At 31.2% G+C, this 26193-nt stretch overlaps 1 protein-coding gene across 1 annotated transcript; it reads right to left on the bottom strand.

Moving 5' to 3' along the window:
• Nucleotides 1-248: 248 nt before the first annotated feature.
• LOC107620471 (coniferyl alcohol acyltransferase-like) lies at nt 249-2767 on the bottom strand. Its single transcript, XM_021114097.2, has 2 exons — nt 2342-2767; nt 249-1268 (listed from the first exon to the last, which is right to left on the bottom strand). Exons 1-2 carry the CDS (start codon nt 2765-2767, stop codon nt 249-251), a joined length of 1446 nt encoding a protein of 481 aa, XP_020969756.2.
• Nucleotides 2768-26193: the final 23426 nt, after the last annotated feature.

Below are 26193 nucleotides of genomic sequence, written 5' to 3'. Positions count from 1 at the left end.
AAATGAAAAACATTTTTATTATATTCTTAAAAGTGAAAACTCAGGTGTAGTTGACTTCACGAAGTTGATAGTCGAAAGTCGTTAGATAAAAATTTAGTCAAATCAATCAAATCATCTAACAACTCTCAGTTATCAACTTCTCGTATCGACTGCACCTGAATTTCCACCGTTCTTAAATATTACAAGCACACCAGCAACGACAAGAATCAAAAGCGAATTTAATTAAGCAACAAATCATGAAGTAAATGTTAATTGTTGAGGTAATCCCAAGTGAAGGGCTTAAAGACATCATTTGCAATAGACTCAATGAAATGTATGTGGGGTTTGAGAAGGTGCATGTACACCACCCAATCACCATTTCTCTTGGGACTTGGCATTGGCATCACATATCCAGCATCACCACCCCAAGGAAAATGGTATGATCCAAACACAGGTTTTCCCCAACCAAAGTCAAATTCTGACTCGGGAAATCTTTGACCAGAAGACACCACAAGAGCGGGTCCCACATCAGTTGTGTTGCCGCAATAAATTCTGGCCAACACTGGTGAGGGACGGTGCTTTTCCACCCAATCAATGAGCCCTAGGAAGTGTTCTTCCGTCACTGCCGTTTCCAGAAACTTGTGAACCTCTTCTGCCACCCAACTCAACGGCTTCTCCACCAACTCCTCTACCGGTTTCCCACCGAAAGGGATGGAAACAACATTGCCAAAATAACTATCCATCGTAGCTTCTTTGCTTTTGTCACCGTTGCTCAGCCTCTTCCTTCCGTCAACCACCACACCTATCTTGGCAACAAGCCTTTTTCCGCCACCGGTGGTGGTGGTGGTGGAGGATGTAGCCATGGCAACCATCTTCCACAAGAACGCGGAGAAAGATTCAAGCTTTGTACGATTCTTGATATGATCTAATGATGAGCTTGCAAGTGATTGAATGCGGCAGAGTTGATCAGCAGTGATGTAATATATCCGGCTTATGAGTGAGTCAAAATTATCGGGTTCGGGTTTGGGTTCGAGTTCAGATGGTGGTGGAAGGGAATTCATGGGGACATACATGTCGTCAAGGGAAGGCTGGATGCAGAGAGGACGTCGAGGGATGAGGAGGGAGCGCCGAAAACACGGTTGTGCCGAGGTGGTGGCCACGGTAGTGGGCTTCATGGGCCGGGCTATCTTGGCCCATGATACTAGGAACATGTTTGCTGAGTATGCATCTGCTATGCGATGATCAAAAGCGCATGCCACTATTATTCCACCACATTTCAAACGTGTTGCCTGCACATTTTTACTATGCTACTATTTATTCATGATATAATAATGCCATCTCTTAAAAATCCCATAGTTACATCTTCAAAAATATTATTTAACTATATGACAATTGATGGTTGCAAATGTAACAAAATATTGTTAATTTATTATACAAACTAATATTCTTTTTTACTTAACTATTAAATTGATATCCAAAAATTTTTTATGTCGACAAAAACAACTCTAAATTAAATAATTCAAAAGACAAGATAATTTCTTAAAAATTTTAAAATTTCACAAAAATATTTAAACATTAATTTATCACGTCTCTGTTAACAAATGTTTATTTAGTTAACTAAGAAAATGAGAGAAAGAGATGATTTAGTGTCATGTCATTGATTCCATTAGCCATGTAATTGTTTTGGGAGACTATTTTGTCTTTCAAGTTCTTTAAAGATATTTTTGTCAGAATTTGGATCTTTTAAATTTTTTAATTTTAATTTAGAAGATAAAGTATAATATCTTATTATTTATTTTATAGGTGAGACCAAGAGAAAATATAAAAAAAAAATATTTAATAGTGAGAGATCACATTTTATCCTTTAAAGTAAAAAATCCAAAATTTAGAAGATCTAAATTCTTTTTATCAATGTAAAAAATTTTCAAATGCCAATTTAGTAGTTAATTTTTTCTTTTGTTGTATACAAAAATGTTTTACGTATTTTTTCAAATATTTTTATAGTAAAATAATTAAAATTTTCAGGAATAAAAAAATCAACCGCATCACACTTCATGTACTCTTATTTCCATCTTGTTTATAAATATAAATATAGTTTATTAACTGTATTATTTATGAGAATTATAATTGTAGATAAGAGACTACTATTCTATGGTATTTATATAAATGATTGATTGATATAAATAATTTTTAATATTTATGAAATATGATTGTCATATATATTTCGTTAAAGGAAAAAGGAATTGCCATGATTTAAGATTTTTAAAGAAGTATACGTATTATATAAAAACTTAATTTTTAGCAATATTTTTCAAATATTAGCGAAATTCTATAGCAATGACAACTACTGAAATAATTGTACCTGAACAGTAAGGACGCCATGCTGCTTCTTTGGAACAAGCTTGCCTTCAATGGATTCATCAGGATTGTACAAGTTAAGATTCTGAAGGTCAATATCAGCCTCCGCCTCAACAAAATCAACCCCACGGTTATTACAAAGAAGCTCCGGTTCACCCATGGAGTTTTGCAGCACCTCGCCAGCAAATGGATAATATGAAACCAAAGCCTGAGCCAATGCATTCTTAAGGGACACCACCATTGATCCAAAGCTCATTGGTGTGTTTTTGTTGTTGTAGCAAAAGAAGACACCAACGTCAATGGGTGGAAGAATGAGATCAAGGTTTGAGAGTGGTAGCCAATGGTCTTGAATTGGCAAAACCGCCGCTACAACCTCTTCATTGGTCACCCTCACCCTAAACGATAATTTTCCTTTTCCATTAACACCCATTGCTAATTATTTTGTTATAGGCTAGAAAAATATAATAAGATAATAATCCAGAAATGTATGTATTTTGATTTTGAGAGTATTTGATGAATTTGAGCTCACAAGTTTAGTTAGCATGTATTTATAGGCGGGTGTTATACCTTACACTTGTGTATGGACAAAGACTTATTAATAATATATAATCTATCAACGAGCGCGATTGTTCACTACAAGAAAAACATTAAATATCGTTGAATTTACAGTCAGATTTAGCATTGGACGTTAGCGGTGGGTTTATTGACGGATTTACCGTTGGATTTGATTTTCTGACGATAAATTTACCGATAATAAATAATGGAGGCAAAAAAATGAAAAAATTGACGCGAGCATTACCGGGGATTTATCCGTCGGTAACCATGATTAATGCAACGCTGCATTTTGGTCACTTGCAAAGTATTATTGGCGAATTTATTTGCCAATAAATCCGACGGTAATCTTGTCATAAATTCAAATCGCAAATCCTCTCCCCCTCATTTTCGCATTATTCTCTCTCACTCCCACTCCCACACACAAAGGCACAGTACCACCCCCTCTCCCCCAGCCCTTTCACTCTCATCTCGGTTCACCACCACCACACGCTTGCCTTTGTCGCGGTGCCTCTTGCCAGATCCACCACACCATGTGCTGGCGAATCATGTCTCCTCCAAATGCACCGCATCGTGTGCTCTCGCTGGATCCACCGTATGCTCGCGTCTCGTCGCGCCCCTCCCCTCGTCGTCCCTCGCGTGCTCGTCGCTAGTTTTCTTGCTCCCTCTGTTTCGTATTATGCTCATCCGCCATCACTGCACCCAACGCCTTGTGAGTGCTCGCGTCTCGCCACGCCACGCCACGCCATGTCCCCATCCCCCCTCGCCTCTCTTCTGCGAGTGTTGCTGCCTGTACTACACTACTCGATTCTGCAGCTACAACAACAGTCAACATGTAAGTTTTTTCTGTTATTCTAATATTCTATATTAATTTTTAATAGTTGATTCATTGATTCGAATATGATTTATGAATCTGATTAGAATATGGAAGAGGTTGAACTTAAAATGTTGAAATGCACTACAAGAAAATAAGCGTTTTGCCACAGTTTTAAAGCGTGATGAAAAGTGCAAAAAAGCGTGTCAATAGCTTTTTGTCACGCTTTTTGTGCTATCAGCACGTTTTTAAAAGGGTCACATCCGCAAGCGTACCAATAGCTCTATCGCCACGCTTTTGTGGATCTATCGGTATGTTTTTTTTTTTTGCCACGCTTTCATCTCTTGCCATGTTAATCTATAGCTACGCTTTAAAAGTATACCAAAAAGTGTACATATCGCCACGCTTTTGGAAGCGTGCCCAGTGGGGTGGTTTTGGCTACACTTCAAAAGCATACCGATAAGGGAAAGATATGACTATACTTTTTAAGCGTGCCAATAGAGGAAGATATGGCTATGCTGGATAAGTGTGGCTGTTGATGATTATAAGAAGATATGGCTACGCTTAAAAAGCGTGCCAATAGCCGAGAACATGACTATAAGTTAGATCAAAATACTTATGGCTATACTTGTTTATGAATCTTCCTAATTAAACATTGTAAAATTGATATATAATTTTAAGTCATAGTTTGAATGACTAATTTAAACAATGAAAATTTTTTTATATAATTTTAAATTAACTAATCCAGCATACATAAACTTTCATCATATTTGTCAACAAAAAAATAAAATTTATTATTTGAAAAATACACATACACATCATCAAAGATACAGTAAAAGGAAAAGTCAAAATTTGTGATTTGAAAAACAAGAAAATTGTTCTTGTTTGAAGATTAAAATAGCTTTGGCTCACTACTGTAGTGCAAGTAATGAACAACCCTATCTTTCTCTCATTTTAAGCATTCCTTAGCCTGAAATGAATTACACAACATCAAATAAATTACTATTCAATAGAAACCACATACCAACATAATGAAACTAAAATTCTAACGTACAGTAATCATCACAAAGAAATAGTACCTTAAGCAAATAATCAGGACAAGAATCTTCTAGGATCTAATTTAAAGCCTTTTGAAAATAATAAGCAGAAGTATCTTTCAGCATGGCTACTTCAAAATCATTCCCATAGTGATCCATTTGACCCATTCTAATTTCAATAAATATATCTAATAGATTTTTTAATAGATGAATCAGGATCGCACAGTAAAATGATTAGGGTTGATATCATGTTTAGAGCTTCATCATCCGGATATAACTTGCTATTTTTGAATAAATATCCTATAAGATATGCAGATGATCTTCTAATAGCAGCTTGGAGAAGAATATTGTCAACAACAAAAAATAGTCGAGAGGAGAGAGCCATTCTATCAGTAATGAAAAGAAAAGTACCTGACGATCATTAACACCTTTCACAAGCTCTGATAAGAGTGACTCCACACCTTCATCATCAATGACCAAAATCACTGTTCCTTAGCTGAAGGTTGAACCTCCTAGAATATAAAATAAATAAAATCAGATTATGTATTGAATTAGTTGAAATACATCCACAATCAACAAGAACACTCATAATTCTTGAAAAAGAGCATGTATGAAGATGGAAAGTCTTTATAAGAATTTCAAAATAAGAAATTTTGGTCTACCTTGTCTTCATCACCCATTGCTGATAGCAAAGAAGGAAGAACGGTACCAAGATGAAAGTTAAGGCCAGGACCTTAGATGAAATAAATAAATAAATAAGATGCAACAAATAATAAAATAACAAGAAATTATTACAAACAATAACGTCAATAGACATGATCTCCATGGCAATGATGGCAACAAACAAGTTACCTTAGAATTTATTTAAGGCCATCAAGTGTAGTATCCTCCAGTGCATGTAGAAGAGTGGGAACAATTTCATCAATAGCTTGCAATCCAACACTCTACATTGCAAGATTCGGATGGAATAAAGGTGTTGTAAAAGCTCTAGTATTATCTAAGATACCACAAACTAAAACATCATAAAGAATGAATAAGTAGACAGCAAAGAGTGCAACCTTATAAAAAGTGTTGAATGCAAGCCAGCTGATTCACGAACCTCAAGCACATTGTAAATACATTGATCTAATTTATCAGAAAATACAATGTAAAAATTTTCTAGAAAAAAGGCTTAAAATACACAAGCCTATCACAAAGCGTAGTCCGAATAGTGGGAATGATGAGCTCATTCATGAAACTCAACAACTAACTCTTGCTAGTGCTTACCATAACTTCACTCAGACCAACACATACACCCTTTTCATGCAACATAAACCATAATTCAATCAAATTACAAGATATGAGCTATCAACACATAGATACACCCATAACTAAACAAAAAATTTCAGTAGCAACAACTATTCTAACCTATCTTCTGCTGCTATTAGGTCACTTAGGCCCTGGGATAAGATTGGGATTATCAAGGGGAGCACATATTCACCAAGTTTCCTGACTAGCTCACCCAATGATTGTCTGGAAACCTGCACAAAAATGAACAAAGGTAAGACAAAAACTCCACAACTTGTGGCAGAAAATCAGTTAAAATGGATATAAGTGCACACCTGTCGTCTTTTAGAGGATGGATGATGTTGTAAGGGATGAAATTAAAGTATCCATTAGAATAGACATAATTTCCTAAGAGTCTTAGGAATATTTGGTGGGAGTAATTTCAAATAATATCAGGAAGTACATGCTCAAAGTACTGGATGCGAAGTGCAGCTAAGACCTAAAATTCATGATATATATATATATATATATATATATATATATATATATATATATATATATATATATATATATATATATATATATATCAAATAATTAGGAGCCAAGGAAAACACAAGCAGTGTAAAAGCTATTGAAAACAAGCACATTCTTTACTTCAGGAAGCAAAAAAAGTATACACACAAAAAAAGCATCAAATAGTATGACAGTTCACAATCAAAGCTAACTTATTGAAGGGCTATTTGCCCAGCTGACCGAACTTTAGGAAGAGATTTATGTTTTACCAAGAACTCACCATCTTTTGTATTGAATATATCATTTGTCACCTAAAAACAAATGCAATTTCCAAAATGGTCAAAGTAAATGCATCATATAGTAAAGGCAAGAACATGATAATATATCATAGAAGAAAAATGCACACCTTTATAAGTTTGAAAATACTACAAGTTTTACTATTTCTTTGTTGTTGTTGTGTAGATCAATGTCTTGTCCAAATAATAATTTGAGGATAATTCTTTAAAAAACAAAGGTCTCACATAGAAAACAAACAAAGAAACCATGTATGACTGTGTACAAAACTGTCTACAAGATCAAATAATGACTTGAATGCCAAAGTTTTATTACACTTACAGCAGTAAGACGGTAGTAATCTCGAAGATGTTCACAGAATGCCAACATTAATACTGTTTTCTTGCATTACCAAATTAGAGCCAAAATTCAGAATAAGGAATTGGTTCAGAAACAACATTCAAAACAACCAAAACCCAAAACTAAAAATTAGAACCGGCAACAAATAATCATAACAAAGAAATCAGAATAAAAAAAATAACAACCAAGAACAAATAATTAGATCCAGAAAAACTAGAACAAATAATTATAAGTAAAAAAAAAAGGTAGAAATTCAACAACTAACTGCAAATAAGAAAAATAAATGTAGAGTTTCAAAGAGCTGGGTGAAGGATGTAGAGGAATGCGACTGTTTATTGCGTTGTACTGCGGAGGACGATAGCAGCTGCGAGTTCCACGGAGGATGACAGGTGAGTTCTGAGAAGGACAACGGGCTACGGCTTTGGAGTGCGACTTCGAGTGACGGGCCAGTTCCGTGGAGGACTACAGGTGACGACCGCTGTGATTGCGAGGGAAGGAAAGGGTGAGCCAGGGACTGCGACAGTGGAGGGGCTGAGTGGCGCTGAGGAGGAGAGTGGGAGGGGCTGAGTCTATGAGGGTTGAGGGAAAGACTGAAATAATGGTGCTGGAGATGAGGAAAGTATAGTAGTGTACTAGATTATTAGGTTTAAAAAGATGGAAGACGAGGAGGAGTGCTCGAATGAAGAAAATGAGAGAGAGGGAGGCACTACTACTGCATGAATTAGGGTTAGGGGAATGGGATAGAAGGAAGCAGTTAACAAATGAATGACATAAGTATCTGATATCTAGTGGACATTGGGAATCAAAAAATGGAAAAAATTAGGAAAAAGTAAAGTGTTCGAAAAAAAATGGGTGGAAAATTAAATTTTAGGTGGGAACTCTGTTGCTACATTTTTGTAGGGTGCCCAAATAAATACAAGATATGGGCATGCTTTAAAAATGTGACCGTTGGAAGACAAACTAGCCACGCTTTAAAAACGTACCTGTTTCTCTATATGGCCACATTTTTGAAGCGTGGCAAAAAAGCGTGGCCAAATCACAATTAGTGGCCACCCTTATAGAAGCGTGCCATTTTTTCTCTATGGCCATGCTTTTCAAGCGTGGCAAAAAAACGTGGCTAAATCACAAATCAGTGGCCACCCTCATAAAAGCGTGACCATTGACCACTTTTGGCCATGCTTTAAAAGCGTGGCAAGAAAAAAGTGTGTCGACAGGCCTTTCTTTCTTGTAGTGATGGTTGAAATGTTATTGTTGTTAATTTTATTGTTAATTAGGTTAGGGATTGGGTTTGCTGACTATGAATATGCTGATTTTGTTATTTGTTGAATTGGTTTATGAATTGGTTTTGCTGATTATGAATACGAATTGGTTGCTCTGGACTCGAGAAATTGAGCAAGATAATAAAATATATGGTTCAAATGACGGTCTAAATGCTAGTGCACCTTTTACTTTGTCAAAACATAAGGATAATGAAGTGGTATGTCTTATTTGCTATTCTGACTTTCAGTGAAACTGTGAATCTGAATGGTATATTGTGATATTGTCTTTAAAGCTTAAGTTACTTTGCTTTCGTAATGATACTTAACATCCCTAGGTGAATTGAGATTATATGAGCAAGTGCTCATTTTAAATGATTGAAATTATTTAAATGCAATATTTTTCTCACGATCATAATTAACTGCTTTTGTTATTTCACTCTTAGGAGCAGGAGATCAGTTCTGATTCTCAAGATAAATATCCTATTGGCAGTAAAGTTCAGACTGTTTGTAGTAAAGATGGAAAATGGTATATTCAACAATTAATTCTTTTTGATGCTTTGTTAGAAGTTGAGCGAGTTGCTGAAGCTACAAAGTAGGCTATCAAACGAAAAATTGCACAAATAGCAATTATCGATGTCCAATCACAAAGTTTACTGGCAAAGTTTCGTATAGAATCAGATGACCCTGAGAATATGGTCAGTAAGTTATTCAATAAGATTATTATTTTCTAATATTTCTCCCTTATCTATAAAATTTATTAGTTTTTATACATAGAATGCTTACTACCAGCATTAATTGTATGTTTGACTAAACTCTTTTGCTATCTAGATTTATAATTTCTAGCTCCATTTTTCTTCTAATTATTATTTTACAAAAATTAAAACAAAAAAGATTTATAATTTTGCTACGTTAAACTCAACATTACTTGCTACATTCATGGATTCTGTGTGCGTTGTGCCATGTCGTCTTCAATCTCTTTGTCGTTTATGTCGCTGTGTCGGCCGTGATGCTGCGTCTCTCTCAGTCTCTACGTCTCTATGGCTGCATCTTCCAATGGAGGCTAGGTATGATTTGTTTCATTCTTTATTCTGATTTCTTATTTATTAAGATTTTTAAATTTCTCAAGTCTTAGGGTTTTTATTTATTGAATTCTGTTTGTAAATTGTATTTACTTGCTGAAACTTGTAAATTTTTTGTTTTGGTTCCTTAGAATTTTTTTTTTTAGTTTTGTTTGTAAATTCTTTTTATTTGCTGAAATTTGTTGTTATATCATTAAACATTTTATCCTCAAGTTTCGAAGTCGGCTGTTTAACATACATGAATTATATATTAATTTTTAAATTTTTTTAATTTAAAAATCTAAGTTTACCGTCGGATTTATTGTTGATTAAATCCGTCGGTAATTATTAATTTAACTATTAATTAATAATATATTACCGTTAGATTTATCGGAGAAAAAATCTGATGATAAAAATTACTAGTGAAAATATTCTGATGGTAAGCAAAAATCTATCAGTAAATAATTACTGACGAGGTTTATACTGTCGGATTTATTTTGCCGGTAAATTCAATGATACTCAATATTTTTCTTGTAATGATAGTGAAGATTGATTGTAAATTTGTAATCCCTCCATTTGATATTAAGATTTATTAAAAATATAAACAATTAAAAAAACTACTAAAGTATTCTTAAATTTAATTTTTTTCTTTATTAATTCTTTAGTTTTAAATTTTTTATTTAATAAGTAAAAGCATAATAAATAAATATTAATTAATGTTTTTTGAAATTAAAAAATGATACTTAATATATAACAAAAATAAGTATAAAAAAAACACTTAATAATAATGTACAATGAAAGAAATATGTATCTATGTATTAATTGCTAAGTCAAAGTATTTATATGTATTAAGTAAGAAGTTATTGGAATAAATCATGAAGGTTAGGTGCGGTAAGCACGAATGCACGATCCTGGTTTCTAAACATTCTTAGTCGTATTATTAATAAAAAATGTTATTGGTATATTAAAATCAGTCACTAAAATCAATCATTAATGTATTTATATATAAATATATATAATTTAATTTATTTTTAATATATATTTATATTTTAATATATATTTTATACTGATAATTAATTTTGATAACTAATTTTAATATATATGTACCATATATAATCGATTAATAATATCAATATATAGCTGTGCTCTAATCGGATGTCATCTTATTAGTTAATTCTTCCGTTTAATATATATGGTTGCATATTATATATGGAGGCTACAGTAGTTATAACATTTTGACTAAAATTAAAGTAATATTTTTTAATTAAAAAATAAAAACAAAAATATTATAAAAATATATAAAAAAAAGTAAAATATTAATTTTAGCAATATTTTTTAAGTATAATAAAAAATATATATAGCCGCCGAAATCATTATATAGATTCCACTGTAAATATATAAATTAAAAAATACTATTGCATATAGAAAATTAATCATGGTATATTTGTATTTAAATATATTTATTATTTAACACCTTTTAAATATATATTTTATATTTTAATATATATTATATACTGATAATTAATTTATTGTATATACATGACATACATGATTAATATCAGTTAATATATATATATATATATATATATATATATATATATATATATATATATATATAAAAGTGTAACTAGTGAGTCAACTATTTATCAACTAATATCAACCAGCATTTTTAAAATTTTAATTATTATATAATAATTAATTTTAGAGTACATATAATATTTTTGTTAAAAAATTGTATGCAGAGAGTTAGTTTTCATTTTAAAAAATATTATATTACTAATTCAAACGATAGTTTAGTCATAAATATACATTCTCGACGTCCTCCATGCTGTTAATGATATCATTCAACTGGAATAAATAAATAAATAAATAAATAAAAGTATCAGTAGAGAATAAAATTACTAAATAATGTAAATAATAGATATATTAAATATTTATTTTACTAGGTGTGCGAATAATTATTCTAATATTAAAATTTAAATAATTAATTTAAAAATATAATATATTTTAATTTAATTGATAGTTATTTATATTGTTCAAAAAAATTATTAATTACCTAATATTACCCTTAAATAAAATCCGGATAACAAGTGGTTCCGGCGTTTAAGCGAAAAGCAGAGCTTGAATGCTATATTCCTCAACTAGCATAAATTTATCTTCACATACCCTATTTATGTAGTATATAATTTTAGAATAGGTTACATCTCTACCTACCTATTTTTCTTCTTTTCCTTTTTAAAACAAATTTTAGCATACTTCTAATCTAACAACCCTCAACAATAACATCATTTAAGGTTTTTTCTCCTTTTAAAATTAAAGATGTGTAACAAAAAATTATATATCATAGATACTAGATAGAATTTCCGAACAGATTTAACCAGTTTGTTTAAGTCCGAACTTATATATATATATATATTGAATTTTATCTAACTCCCTCTAAAATAATATATAAGTTATCTTTTATGATGTATCACACTTTATCTTAACTATAGTTGGGTTATTTTATAATTTATTATTTGAGATGGATAATTATATAATTTTTTAAAAATATTAAAATTCTACCCCGTTAATTGAAGCACATTTTCACTCATTCATTCTTTTTTCATTATGTAACATCGTTGCAGTGGTGACAAGAAGCAGCGCTGACATAGTTGTGATCTACTGCCTCTCACGCAATCTCTTTCTATAGTGCATCATTTCTTAACGAATGGTTGAATTCCCATGGCTCGTAACTTCTCCGTTCTTCCTAATATAGCCAGCGCCGACTTCATTGTTATCTCCTGTCCTCTCACTCGATCCTTTTTTTTTTTTGCCGTGGATCATTCCTTACCAACATAATTAATGGTTAGTTCGGTTATTAAATTTTTTTATAAAAAAAATATATCTTTATTTAGTTACATAATGGAATATATATTCATATGTAAAATATAATATAATAAAATAAATATATTCAGAGTACTTAGAAGTATAATTAAAATCATGAATATACAAATATAATAATAAAATTTGTACTCTAAACAAATAAACATATCTTTTATCATATATAAATTATTTAAAAAAAATATAAATGGTTAAAATTAATAACACAAATTTAAAATGATAAAATTCAACTTTTTTACAAGTATTTTTATAGTATTTTTATTCTTTAATTTTTAATTTATTAATATTTTATTATTTAATTAATGATTAAACAAATTATTTTTATGAAAAATTATTTTTTGCATAATTTTAAAGAAGAGACCAATATAAAAGTTTAAAAATTAATGTAAAAAATGATATTTTCAATAAAAAATAGTTAATATTAAAATTTTTAAATACAAAAACAAATTGTATAGATATTTAGGATATAAATATGAAATACATGTTTAAAATAAATAAAAAAGACAAAAATAATTCTTTATTTTTCATGAGTATTCCCATTTTATCTGTTTTGATTTATTTTATGCATGTATTTTATATTTATCTCTTAAATATTTATATAAATTATTTTTATATTTAAAAATTTTAATATTAAATATTTTTTATTTAAAATTTTATTTTTACATTATTTTTTAAACTATTATATTAATCTCTTCTTTAAAATAATACAAAAAATAATTTTTCATAAAAATAATTTGTTTAATCATTAATTAAATAATAAAATATTAATAAATTGTAAATTAAAAGAATAAAAATATTATAAAAAATACGGTAAGAAAGTTGGATTTTATTATTTTAAATTTGTATTATTAATTTTAATAATATATTTAATTTTTAAATAATTTATGTATGATAAAAAATATGTTTACTTATTTAGAGTACAAATTTTATTATTATATTTATATGTTCATGATTTTAATTATACTTTTAAGTATTTTGAATAGATTTATTTTATTATATTATATTTTACATATGAATATATATTCCATCATGTAATTAAATAAAGATATATTTTTTTAATAAAAAAAATTTAATGACCAAACTAACCATTAACAATGTTGATGTTGGTAAGGAGTGATTTATGACAAAAAAAAAAAAAAAAAGATCGAGTGAGACGACCCGTTAAGGAATGATGCACTGTAAAAAGAGATTGCGTAGTAGATTGCAACTATGTCAGCGCTGCTTCTTGTCACCACACACCACCGCAACGACAATGCTTAGAAGGACCGATGTTACATAATGAAGAAAGAATGAAGGAGTGAAAATGTGCTTCAATTAACGGGGTAAAATTTTAATATTTTAAAAAATTATACAATTACCCATCTCAAATAATAAATTATAAAATAATCCAACTATAGTTAAGATAATAATCAATTAAAATGTGACACATCATAAAAAATAACTTACATATTATTTTAGAGGGGTTAGATAGAATTCACCTCTATATATATATATATGGGTCTTTAAAATAAAACTCTAACTTATTTAAGAGAAATCTGTCGAACTAAACGGATTGATCCATTTTTTTTGTCTAAATTAATATTTTTCAATTAAAAACAAACTTAACCCATTTGAACATTCCTAATCATAGGACAATTTTTTTAAGGAATATTGAGAAGATATATTTGAGCTACCAATAAATTATAGTACTACATATATATCATAGTTTCATTGCAGGAGTTTATTTCTTTTTTTTAGGAGAAAAAATTTAATTGAGAAAAGAAGAAAAAAAAAGAAAGAGAAGGAGGAAAAATTTGTGATGGCAGTAGTGACGATGACAATAATGAAAATAGATAAAAAAAAGAAAAAAAAAATAATAAGTAACAGCAACAAAGATGAAAGGAAGAGAAAGAAAAAGAAAAAAAAAAGATAACCATGACATCATCTGTGTGCATGAATGTGAAATACATTATAATAATTTAGTTAAATTTGATTAAATATATTTTTTTTGGTTGTAAAATTTTATTATAATAGGTATAGTGTGTTTAAGTATATAACTTATTATTGGTTAAAAAAAAATGTAGTCCCTGTAAATATGTTTAAACTAAAGTTAATTTATCAAAAAAAAAAGTGAAATTAATCTATAGTGGAGTTTGTATGATCATCTAAGTTAGTAATAACATTGAGCAATTTCAATAGTTATGTAAGTAAATAGTCGTAGCATTGGACTTTAAAAAAACTCTAATGGCCCAATATTTCAAAGTTACCATTTCTTGACAAATTCCTCTTTAAATTAAATATGGTCAATTTAATCTTTTTCCCATTTAATAAACGATAAATTCGAACTGATGAATAATTTTTCGTATACATAAAGTTCATATTTCATTTTCCATTAGAGTACACGTGATAATTTTTCTATTAGGTGTTTGTGTGTGTCCTTTTGAAAAAAAAGGATTAAAACAAGAAAAACATACACGTGAATCACGTCGATTAATTATTTCAACTCCTTAAAATGGAGATAATTAACGTTTAATCAAATTGCGTAGCTGCGAAAAGAGTATAGATGATGTATATAATTCAACAGCTTAAATGGAAGATTCACTGCACCATATTGACTAATTGAGAATGGTTAAGTTTTGAAGGGAAAAAAACACTCAGGAAGCAGCCAAAGATGAATGATAGAAATTAAAGAAGTGAAGTTTTTAATTTACACTATTTTTGCATATTCATCCGTAGTTGGTAAGGCTAACGTCAGGTTTAGTTAACAAATTAAATTCAATGTTAAATATTTTAAAAAAATATTAGGTTATCATATTTTAAGAATTATATATATATATATATATATATATATATATATATATATATATATATATATATATATATATATATATATATATTAAATTTATTACTGTTATTATTGTCAACTCTCTCTCTCTCTGCACCAATCGCGAATATTATTTTAACCTTTACAAAAATTAATCTAAAGTTTAAAAAATTAATTATTTTAGATATATATTAAAATTAATTATTAAAATTAATTATTATTATAAAATATATATTAAAAATGAGTTAAACGATATATATTTTTATGTACCACCAAACTGATTCCTCAGTAACTTTCATATCATGTAGCTTAGAATCTGACAACAACAATAACAATTAGCAAGCCATTCTTGACTTTCACTAACACTATAGACATTCAGCAATGTGAAAGAAAGTCTCTTCATGTTGATGAAAGGAACAACAATTTTTTCTTAGGCCATTCATCAATATATCATCAACAAGCTCCGACAACAATTACTACTACTGCTGGTTTGTCATCATCATACTCATCATGGAATCAGCACCATATTGTGGAGGATTACTTGTTTGCAAATGAAAATTGAGATGATCTTAGATCCGTGGTTGAGTTTGTCACTGACCTTAAGTCCTTAATAATTCCAAGGTTTATCTATGATTGTAATTAAAAAGTTTAATATATATTTTGAGAGGATATTATTATTAAGATATTTAACTATTTAAAATTATGGGAGATGTTGATTTTTTAGGTGTTGAAGACACGTGCAGGCTACAAGGATGACACGCGGTGAGTGAAAAAGTATGGGAAAGCTGAGTCTATGTTTTGTAGCAGATTATAGGTCCCATAGAACAGTATCTGTCAGTTGCTTACATACCTGTTTATGATTATAATATTGGGTTAATCTTTGCAGTAACTAAAGTGTGTAGTATTTTTGTAACTATGTTGAAATTTATTACAACATCTATGATGGGTTATTTCAAAAAAGAGTAACTCGAAGTTAGAGGACTAATATGTTTGGGCTTAGCCAAAAAAACTTTAGTCCTATTAAAATGCTGTTTGTAGTACATAATTTAAGAGTGAATTGCAAGACTTAAAAAAAAGGACTGGATTGAATTGACCAAAATAAAGAGAAAGGAGTTATGCTTATCATGTTAAAAAAATTTTTATTTTTTGGGAAGCCTTAAATAAAAATGTCATAAAAAATAGTCTATAAAAATGTGTAATTTAATAATTAAAGTTGTGACCATATTTGTTAGCAGGATGAAAGATAGTAATAATATAATTTTTGGATTGAAAATTAAGTGTTAATTTTTTTTATGAAATTAAACACCATTTTTTAAAAACTAATTGTCAATAGCAATCACCTTTATTTACTTGTAACACAGAGAATATAGTACTTCCAATTATTTTATTATTCAGTTTTCTTATCGTTATATTTATAATTTTTATTTTTTTAAATTGTTAATAATTTCAATTAACATGAATAAGTGAATAAAAATACAAATAAAAATTAAAAACATGAATATGAGGAAAAAAAAAGTAGAAATAGAAAAGTTATAAAAATAAATTAAAATAAAAATATGAAGACTATGAAGATAAATAATCATAAAATTAAATAATTAGTAAAGATTATTAGTATATATACTATGTATATTAATAATCTTTACTAATTATTTAATTTTATGATTATTTAATAGTGTTTATGACTATGTATATTTATAATCATAACTCCTTTTTTTTTATTTTGGTCAATCCAGTCCAGTCTTTTCTTTTTTTTTTTGGCCTTACAATCCGCTTTTAAATTATGTACTATAAACAGCATTTTAATAAGACTAAGATTTTTTGGCTAGGCCTAAACATATTAGTTTTCTAACTCCGAGTTATTCTTTTTTGAAATAACCAAGGTTCAGAAAATCAGACCGGTCATCAAACCGCTCTAATTACTGGTTCATTAGTTCACTGGTCTAATCGATCCAACCGGTGATTCAACCGGAAAACCCTTTTAGAATAGAAATAATAAATAAATTATAAATAGTTAAATACACATCCTAAAATATAATTATAGTCTAATATAAATCTTAAAATATCTTTAAAATTTAAAACACTACATAAAATATCATCAACCAAATACATATGATCTTATCAAAATCCAAACTCAAAAGTTAAATAGTAATAAAAGCATATCTAAATATTAAATCCCAATATCATAGTTTATCAATCATCAAAATCCGCAAGAACTTGTTGCAAATCTGCTTCGGTGGGATGATCTTCACCTTCATTCCCACTCTATTGAGCAGAAGAATCAAGAGATGCAGCATAAAGACTGCTACTACCACCGTACTAGCACTACGAGAATTAGGATTAGCAGCATCATCATTCGAAATAGGAGGATCGACAGACATGTTATTATTCACAGAAGCATTGTTATTTGCAGTTGCTTCTTGATTAATACTATTTTCCATAACTGAAATTAATAACACCCACAACACAATGAAATTAAAAATAGTCACGACACAATGAAAATTAACATCATGAAAACTAACCATGTTCTTAACCTAAAGCATGAGCCAAACACAATGCAAATTAACAGCCTACAGCTTACAGCAATTCGGCCATTCAAGTATTCAAGAAGGCAATTCTGCCTACAGCCTACAGCATTCAGCCATTCAAGTATTCAAGAAGACACAATTAAGTAATTAACAAATTAACCATGTTCTGGAATCATTTAATCAGAACCATACATTCTAACAAATTAACAAATACAAAGCATTCATCCATTCAACAAATTAACAAATACAAAGCAGCAAAACACAGAAACATCAACATTAGGCATTCTAGAATCACTGAATCAGAATTCAGAACCATACATTCTAACAAATTATCAAATACAAAGCATTCAGCCATTCAACAAATTAACAAATGCAAAGCAGCAAAACAGAGATGAAACAGAGGAGTCACTCACCTGGGTGCTGACGAAGTGAAGACCAGCGAAGACGAAGCGAGAGGTCAGCGAAGACGAAGCGGCGGTGCTGAGGACCAGGTGACGGCGGTGGCGGTGGCGCTGAGGACCAGAGGACCGCGGGGACGACAGACGGCTACTGGGCTGGGCTACTAGGCTACTGGGCTACAAAGCTAGGGTTCAGTGGTTCACCGTTCATGTGTGGAGTGAGACTGAGATGAATGACTGGGGGAAGACTCCAGGCGACGGCGGTGGCGATGACGACCTGAGGACCTCGGCGACGGCGGTGGCTACTGGGATGGGATTTGGGAATGCTAGGGTTCTCGAGTGAGACTAAGAAGTGAGATGAGTGAATGGGGGAAGAAAGGGGGGGGGTTCTCGAGTGGTAACCGGGTTGGGTTATTTTTTTTTTAACAACTAAAAACGGCGTCGTTTTACTGTTTTAGAAAAATCGGCCGGTCACCAGTCTGGCCCAATTGGCCGGTTTTTAGCCGGTTCACCGGTTTTCTTCCGGTTTTCTCTCCAGCGGTTATTAGAAGAGGACCGGACCGCTTGCATTGCTGGTTCACAGTTAAACCGGTCAAACCGGCCAATCCAGTCTGGTTTTCAGAACCTTGGAAATAACCCAACACAGTTTTTGCAATAAATTCCAACCGTAGTTACAAAAACACTACACACTTTAGTTACTACAAGAATTAACCCAACGTTATAATCATAAACAGGTATGTAAGTAATTGACAGATACTTTTCTGGATCCATGATCTGCTACAAAGCAGAGACTCAGTTACCCCATGCTTTCTCACTCACCGCGTGTCAACCCTGTAGCCTGCATATGTGTCTTCAGTACCTAAAGAAAGGAGAAGCCTTCAGCATAGTAGAATCTCCCTAAAATATACTACTATTACCAATAAGAATGACATGTATTACTATTATGTATATCTATCTTATTCCAAACCTGAATTTTTTTCTTTGGATTGAAGTGAGAAAGTTTGATAGAGTATGTTTGTATGAAAAATAGGCCTTTAGTTTTATTTTGACTGTTACCTAAATTATCTTTTTTATTAGTTTAATATTGATGGTAATTAATTATAGTAGGAGTACATAAGATTAACCATCAAAAATATTTTTTTAGTTTTTTGTTTTCATTTATTTAAAAATGTTTAGAATGAGAAGAACTTATTTTTCTTTCTCTCTCAACTTTTACTCTTCTAGTTCATCAAACCATTAACATCACAAGTTGAATAGTTCAGGATATGAAATTTTCTTTATGGTGCGATGAGCATGGAGAGCAACCAAATTGTGAATCGAATTAAAAAGTTGTAAATTAATAATAGTTGCCAATGACGCCGTTTTCTTTCTTTCCCTATTTTTCCTTCGACATTTTCTTTTTTCCTTTCTTACCTCTTCCTTCAAACTCATCCAATAGAGCTTGATGAGAGACTATTTCGTAAGATTTTTTCTTGGTGAACATAATTATTTTGATCAATGAGTTGGAAGGAAGAAGAAGATCTGAATACTTATTTCTTTGTGATTCATTGATTTCTCAAAAATGGCAAACATGGTGAACAGATCCTCGAGTGGTGGTTTTGACAACCAGAGTGATGCGAGGAAAATCGTCAGTTTGAAATTTCTTCTCAATAAAAGGATCTCTTCGTTGCAAGTATAGTTCCAAACCAACAATTGACCCGCATCAAAGTTTAATTTTGTTTGTCACAAGTGTAAACCAATAAAAATTCCGAGAGTATTAGATCTCGGGTCGTCTCTCAAAGGAATTGCAGTGAGGTATGCATGTTATTGGTTATGAGGTTTGGGGGGGGGGGAGGGGTGGTTTGCGAATAAAGAAACGAGAAATTAAATGGCAAGAAATTTAAAGCAAACAACTAAAGATAATAAATTCTAAAGAGGCATTCATGGCAAGGATTGAGAATCAAGGTCTTCGATCCTAGTCATTAATTATAACACAACAATTACCAAGAGTTAAGCCTATTACGTTATCTCTGTATTGAGAGAAAGTCAAATAGGCCTAGTTAATCCCAATCCATAAGTAGCATCAATAGAAACAAGATTAACTAACAACTCTAGATCACCAATATAAATTGGGTATTAATAATTCAAGATTACCAAGCTTCTTTCTCCAAGCCAAGAATGCTCAAAATATACTCTAAAACTAAGTCAAGCATTTTATCAAACACTTGGTGTGCATAGAAAGGGAAGCATATTAAATTGCAATAATAATAAAATCTAAGGCTACCAAATGCAAGAAAATAATAATAACAATCTAAACAAACATCAATAAATATGAAAACATCAAATTGTATTAAATGAAATGAAAATTAACAAGAGTTCATCAATATAAAAAGTAACAAAAATGAGAAATTAACAAGAAGAACTAAGAAAAGAAAATTAAAGCAATGGAACAAGAAAAAGTAAAAGGAACTAAGAAAATTAACTACGACTACTACTCATCACACAACACCTTCATACACTGAGCACAACAACATTTGACATATTAGATTAGGACACATACCCATGCATAAACTGATTTTACTGAAGAAATATTATCCTTTTATAGATTGTATTGCTTTCAAAACTTTCTTGTGACTCATGTCATTTTGTAAAACAAAAGAAATTATCTTTTGATCTTAGTACAACTGAAATAAAAGACTGTTTTGACTTAGTTCATATGGATATCTAGGGTCCCATTTCTATTATTTCCAATGAAAGACATAGGTATTTTTTACTGTGGTGGATGGCAAGAGCAGATTCACTTAGATTTTTTTTATGAAAACCAAATTTGAGACATCATAATTGGTTATTAATTTTATGAATTTTGTCAGAGTATAATTTGAAAAACAAGTGTATATGGACTGACAATGGGGGTAGAATTCACTCTAAAATTCTTTTTTGCATTAATTGGCATTTTAAACTAAACTTCTTGTGTAGAAACACCAGAGCAAAATGGGATTATAGAGCAAAAACACCCGCACGTTTTAGGTGTTGCTAGAGCACTGTTATTTCAATAAAGAATTCCACATTATTTTTGGCAATACGCAGTTGCTCACGCTATTTACCTAATTAATAGGCTGCCCAGCACAAAACTGGATAATGCTAGTCCTTATAAGTTTTTGTACGATAAATTACCTAACATTTTATATTTAAGAGTATTTGGTTCTCTTGCATATGCCTCTACATTATCAAATTCAAGAATAAAATTAGACCCAAGAGCCAGGAAAATAGATTTTCTCGGTTTTAAATTAGGAACAAAGGGTTTTCAACTTATTGATTTAAAATCAAAAGAAATTTTCATATCCAGAAATGTAACTTTCTATGAAACTCATTTTCCATTTTCACATTCCACTAGCATTAACATTTCTGCGGCACCCACTCGTACTCTACAATGCATTGATATTTTTCAATATGATACACCATCCACACATTATTTGCAATCACCCACACATACCACACTCACAGATTCAAATAATCATTTTTCAAGCTAAATGCACTCACCAATTTCCTCACACACCATTGCACCCATTATAACACCACTGCACCACACACTAACAATGCACCAATATGATACACCATCCACACATTATTTGCAATCATCCACACATACCACACTCACAGATTCAAATAAACATTTTTCAAGCTAAATGCACTCACCAATTTCCTCACACACCATTGCACCCATTATAACACCACTGCACCACACACTAACAATGCACCTGTATCACTAGAAAATCTAAAAGAGTCAAGAAACTGCCTGCTTATTTAAAGGACTACCATTGTATGATAACCCACGCAGCTCACTCTAGCAACTTTGCCAACTCTAGATCTTTATATCCTATCTCACAACACTTGTCATATGATAAACAAATCCCAAAATATAAGTCCCTTTCTCTAGCCATCACCTCAAATCCGGAACCTAGCACTTATGAGAAAGCGGCTACACATGAATGTTGGAAAAAGGCAATACAAGCTGAATTGGTAGCTCTATATCATAACAGAACTTGGTGTCTCACTGAACTTCTAAAAAGCAAGAAGGTTGTGGGTTACAAATGGGTTTTTCAGATAAAATTCAATCCCGATGGCACCATAGAAAGGCACAAAGCCAGTTTAGTTACAAAAGGATTCACTCAAGTGTAAGGAGTAGATTATGGTGATACTTTTAAGTAAAATAACATGTATATTTTCTGAAAATATCAACCATGGAACTCAATGAATCACATAAAGAAACTCTAAAACACGCATGAAAAAGTGAAACATCTATGTATCCCAGGAAAAATTGGAACTTTAAAGTTTAAACTAGAATTGTGAAAAATAACTATTATCAAGTAAATGGGTACCAATGAAAAGGATCATAAGATGAAATTACCAAATAGAAATTTTAACAAACAATTGGTGATCAACATTGAGAGATGACAAACAAAGTACGGAAAATATAAAAAGGGATAAAGTAATTTGAGTTCACCGTTTTAGATCACTTGAGAAGAGGACCCTACAACAAGTTTCTGCCAGAACCTGAAGCTAGTTGACATTTGATCTTCTCTAAGTTGTTTTCTGTGTTTTTAGCAGCTCTCTTTGTCATTGCAATTCATCTCAGTAACACAAACAAGAACCAATTTTGAAAGAGATAAGAATAGAGAGACACAAAGGGAAACAAATTGGAAGAAGATGAAAAGTTACCGGAGAAGAACCATTGGTGGTAGCCATGGGCGTAGATCAAGGCTCGTGGTCGGAGAAGCTCAAAACACAAGGAGGGGTTTTTCTTTCTGGTGATACTAGTGTTAAACCCGTGCAATGCACCGACTTGCATTTTAATTTGACATGGTAAATTGAAAATAATATTCTATAATAATAAATTTCTCGAGTTTAGTATAACACTATCATCGTCATTGTATAATAAACATACTGAATATGCTGTTTTATCTTTATCCAAAGTAAAATGCAAATGGAACCATTTGAAGTCTATAATATTCTTGAACCATAAGGAAAGAGACCTGAAAAAATAATAACATATATAACTGTAATAATAACATGTCAATTTTACACTAAACTTTATATCAAAAGGCTAATAAAAATTTATCGACAACCTAGTATTTGACTAACCTCATTAGAAAAGTAATTGGCATATGATGTTGTACTCCCTGTTACACATTTCATTTCAAGTTTGAAAGTAGAGTTATAGATAAATTAGTTGTATCTACAGTAAATATTTGTACAAAAGTGTAATCATAACATGTTATTAAAATGAAAATACTATTTTTCTTACCTAAATGTTATTAAAAACTTCTTTGAATATGACATTTATTGTTAATGACTTTGGATTGCCGTCTTTGTCTAGATTTAGAACCTTGAGGCCACTGCGACTCTTAACTCTTGACAAAGCAACGTAAAGTTGTCCATGGGTAAATACTATTTTTGGCAAGTAAAGCTCTACATGCGATAATGATTGACCCTGACTGTTGTTGATGGTCATTGCAAAGCACACTGTTAATAGAAATTGTCTTCGTTAAAACTCAAAATGCAATCTTGAATCTGAAGGGACCAAGTTCATTCTTGGAATGTACACTTTGTCGCCAATATTTCTATCGGTCACTATCGTCACTCCAATTATGTTGTTGCCAAGTTTGTTAACTATTAAATTTGTCCTATTGGATAAACCTGAAGTATGGTCTATGTTTTGTAGTAGCATTACAACGAGTTCTGGCTTCAAAGTCAACTTATGGTTGGGTAGTCCCGAACATTTGATTTCATTTAGGAACTCTGGTATGAACCACTCTTGTTGTACATCTTCATTCTTATCAGCTTGACATGTTATATCAGAACTTAGATACTCCTTTCCATCCCTGGGAAAATTATCAAGACGAAATCATTTACCTTCTCGACACTTTCAAGCATGGGTGCAAGAATTGCCCTACTCTGGAAATACCTATAATCTGACATGTTTTGCAACAAATCTGGATATGAAAAGTCTATCAAATGAGAGCGAGGGGCATTTGTAGTTGTAATTAGCAGATCATCTGGAATTTCAACATTTGACTCATCACCAATAGCAGAACCAATACTTCCATTTCTAGCATCAAGTATCCAATTAGCAAATTTCTTCATTTCACTATCTTGTTGATCTAAAGAAGACATTAGAAGCTTTATGTTCGTATGAAGCTTCTAAAACTTTCAGAACGACCACAGATGGAATAAGTTAATAACTGATAACAATATATCGTGTCTACTCCCTTTTGGAATCACCGAAAGTATCTGTCTGAAATCACCTCCTAGAACCACAACCTTACCACCAAATGGTTGATGAGTTTTATGTTGATCGGTAACTGACATAAGATCCCTGAACATCCGATCAAGTGCTTCAAATCACATTTTATTGAGTATTTGAGCTTCATCCCAAATTATTAAGTTACTTTGGATGAGCAGCTCAGCCTTCAAACTGCCATGTTTGATGTTGCAAGTAGATTTATTAACAATTATAATGGGTATTGAAAACCTAGAATGAGCCGTTCTGCTACCAGGCAGGAGTAAAGACACAATTCCACTGGATGCAAGATTTAAAACAATCTTTCCTCTAGACTGAATAGCAAAAGAAATTCCATTTCAAATAAATGTCTTACTACACTCACCATGCCCAAAAACAAAGTAAAAACTACTAGAGTCTGTATTAATAGAACTGAGTATCTTATCGAATATTAATCTTTGCTCATGAGTCATCTTCTGTTCTGTATATAAGTTTATATGAGTCAACTCATTTGTGTCATATGCTAACTCCTCCTCTATTAGCTTATTCTAAAAAATGAAAACATTAGACAACTCAGGATATGACATTGATTGATAGTCTCTTAAAGATCTCGCATTGCTATTGAATATCTTCTCAATCTCAATAAGGCAAAGGTTTTTTAATTTGTCATCAGTTATGTTTAGTCCTAGCAAAAGCACATGATAATTTTATGAAATATTTAATAAGTAATTCCAAAATAAAAACTGTATATATTAATAATAAGAATAAAGTAACTAGAGAATCCAATTTTGATATAAAAAAAGACATAGTGAAATACCTTGATTTTTTAATGCTTTTTTCCTCTTGTATAGTATTCCGTCAGCTAATAATGTCAAAATTGCATTCCAAACACGATCTAGTTTGCTAACGCTATTAAATATCAGTAGCATCACAAATAGTTTTCTCAATTGATGACCAGATGCAAGTTCAGCTACCTCATTAATAACTACAATGAATTCTCTATCGTCACACAGTAGTCACATAGGATAGCAAGCATCTTGGAAGTTAGAATATGTAATCCCATTAACTGTCCTAATAGACTCATATTTGGTGCAACCTCTCTGAACAGTTAACAAAATTCTCATATAGTAGATATCACCTGTACCCGGTAGAACATAGTTAAACCTCCCGATAGAATACCCTTTTTTGCGTGGATGCCATTCCCTTGCTTCTCTATCATAAACAAATTGATTTGAAAACTCAGCATACATCAAAGTTTTACCTGCTTCAAATTCTGTGATGGCCTCCATCCATGCTAAGAACATCGTACATTTCCCTTCCACTTCTTCCACAATTTCCTCAAGATCGTCATCATCTTTAAAGATGATATTTTTCTCTCCAGGAAAATAAAAAGTTAATCTTATCACTGAAGGCCACCTCTGATGAATATCATAAGCCAAAATTCTCTACATAGCCTCACATGCAGACAAATACATACAATCATAAAATTCTTTGATCTCATCAATAATATGAGCATCTTCTCCACTGAAAGATTCCTTTGAAACTCTAACTGCTACCTTTTATGGACCTTGATTCACGTACTTGAACAAATATTTGATAGCATTTGACTTGTTGCAGTACTCTACATTAACATGCGCTTGATAAGACATCAGCAGATATGCATTGTATGGAACCACATTCGTATTATCCATATGGACTCCCTTCTTCTCAGTAACTACTCCTGTGTCTCATCTTCTATATGATGGGTATCCACTATCATCAATAACTGTGATACTGATGAATGTTTTGGGATAATATTTGGTGCAGTACCCATCTTTCATGCAAGGAGATTTTGAGAAAGTTCTACCACATGGTCCATG

Source organism: Arachis ipaensis, chromosome B10 (genome assembly GCF_059453495.1).
Source record: "Arachis ipaensis isolate K30076 ecotype BB chromosome B10, ASM5945349v1, whole genome shotgun sequence".
NCBI classification, from domain to species: domain Eukaryota; kingdom Viridiplantae; phylum Streptophyta; class Magnoliopsida; order Fabales; family Fabaceae; genus Arachis; species Arachis ipaensis.
This window is presented reverse-complemented; position numbering and strand designations above follow the sequence as displayed.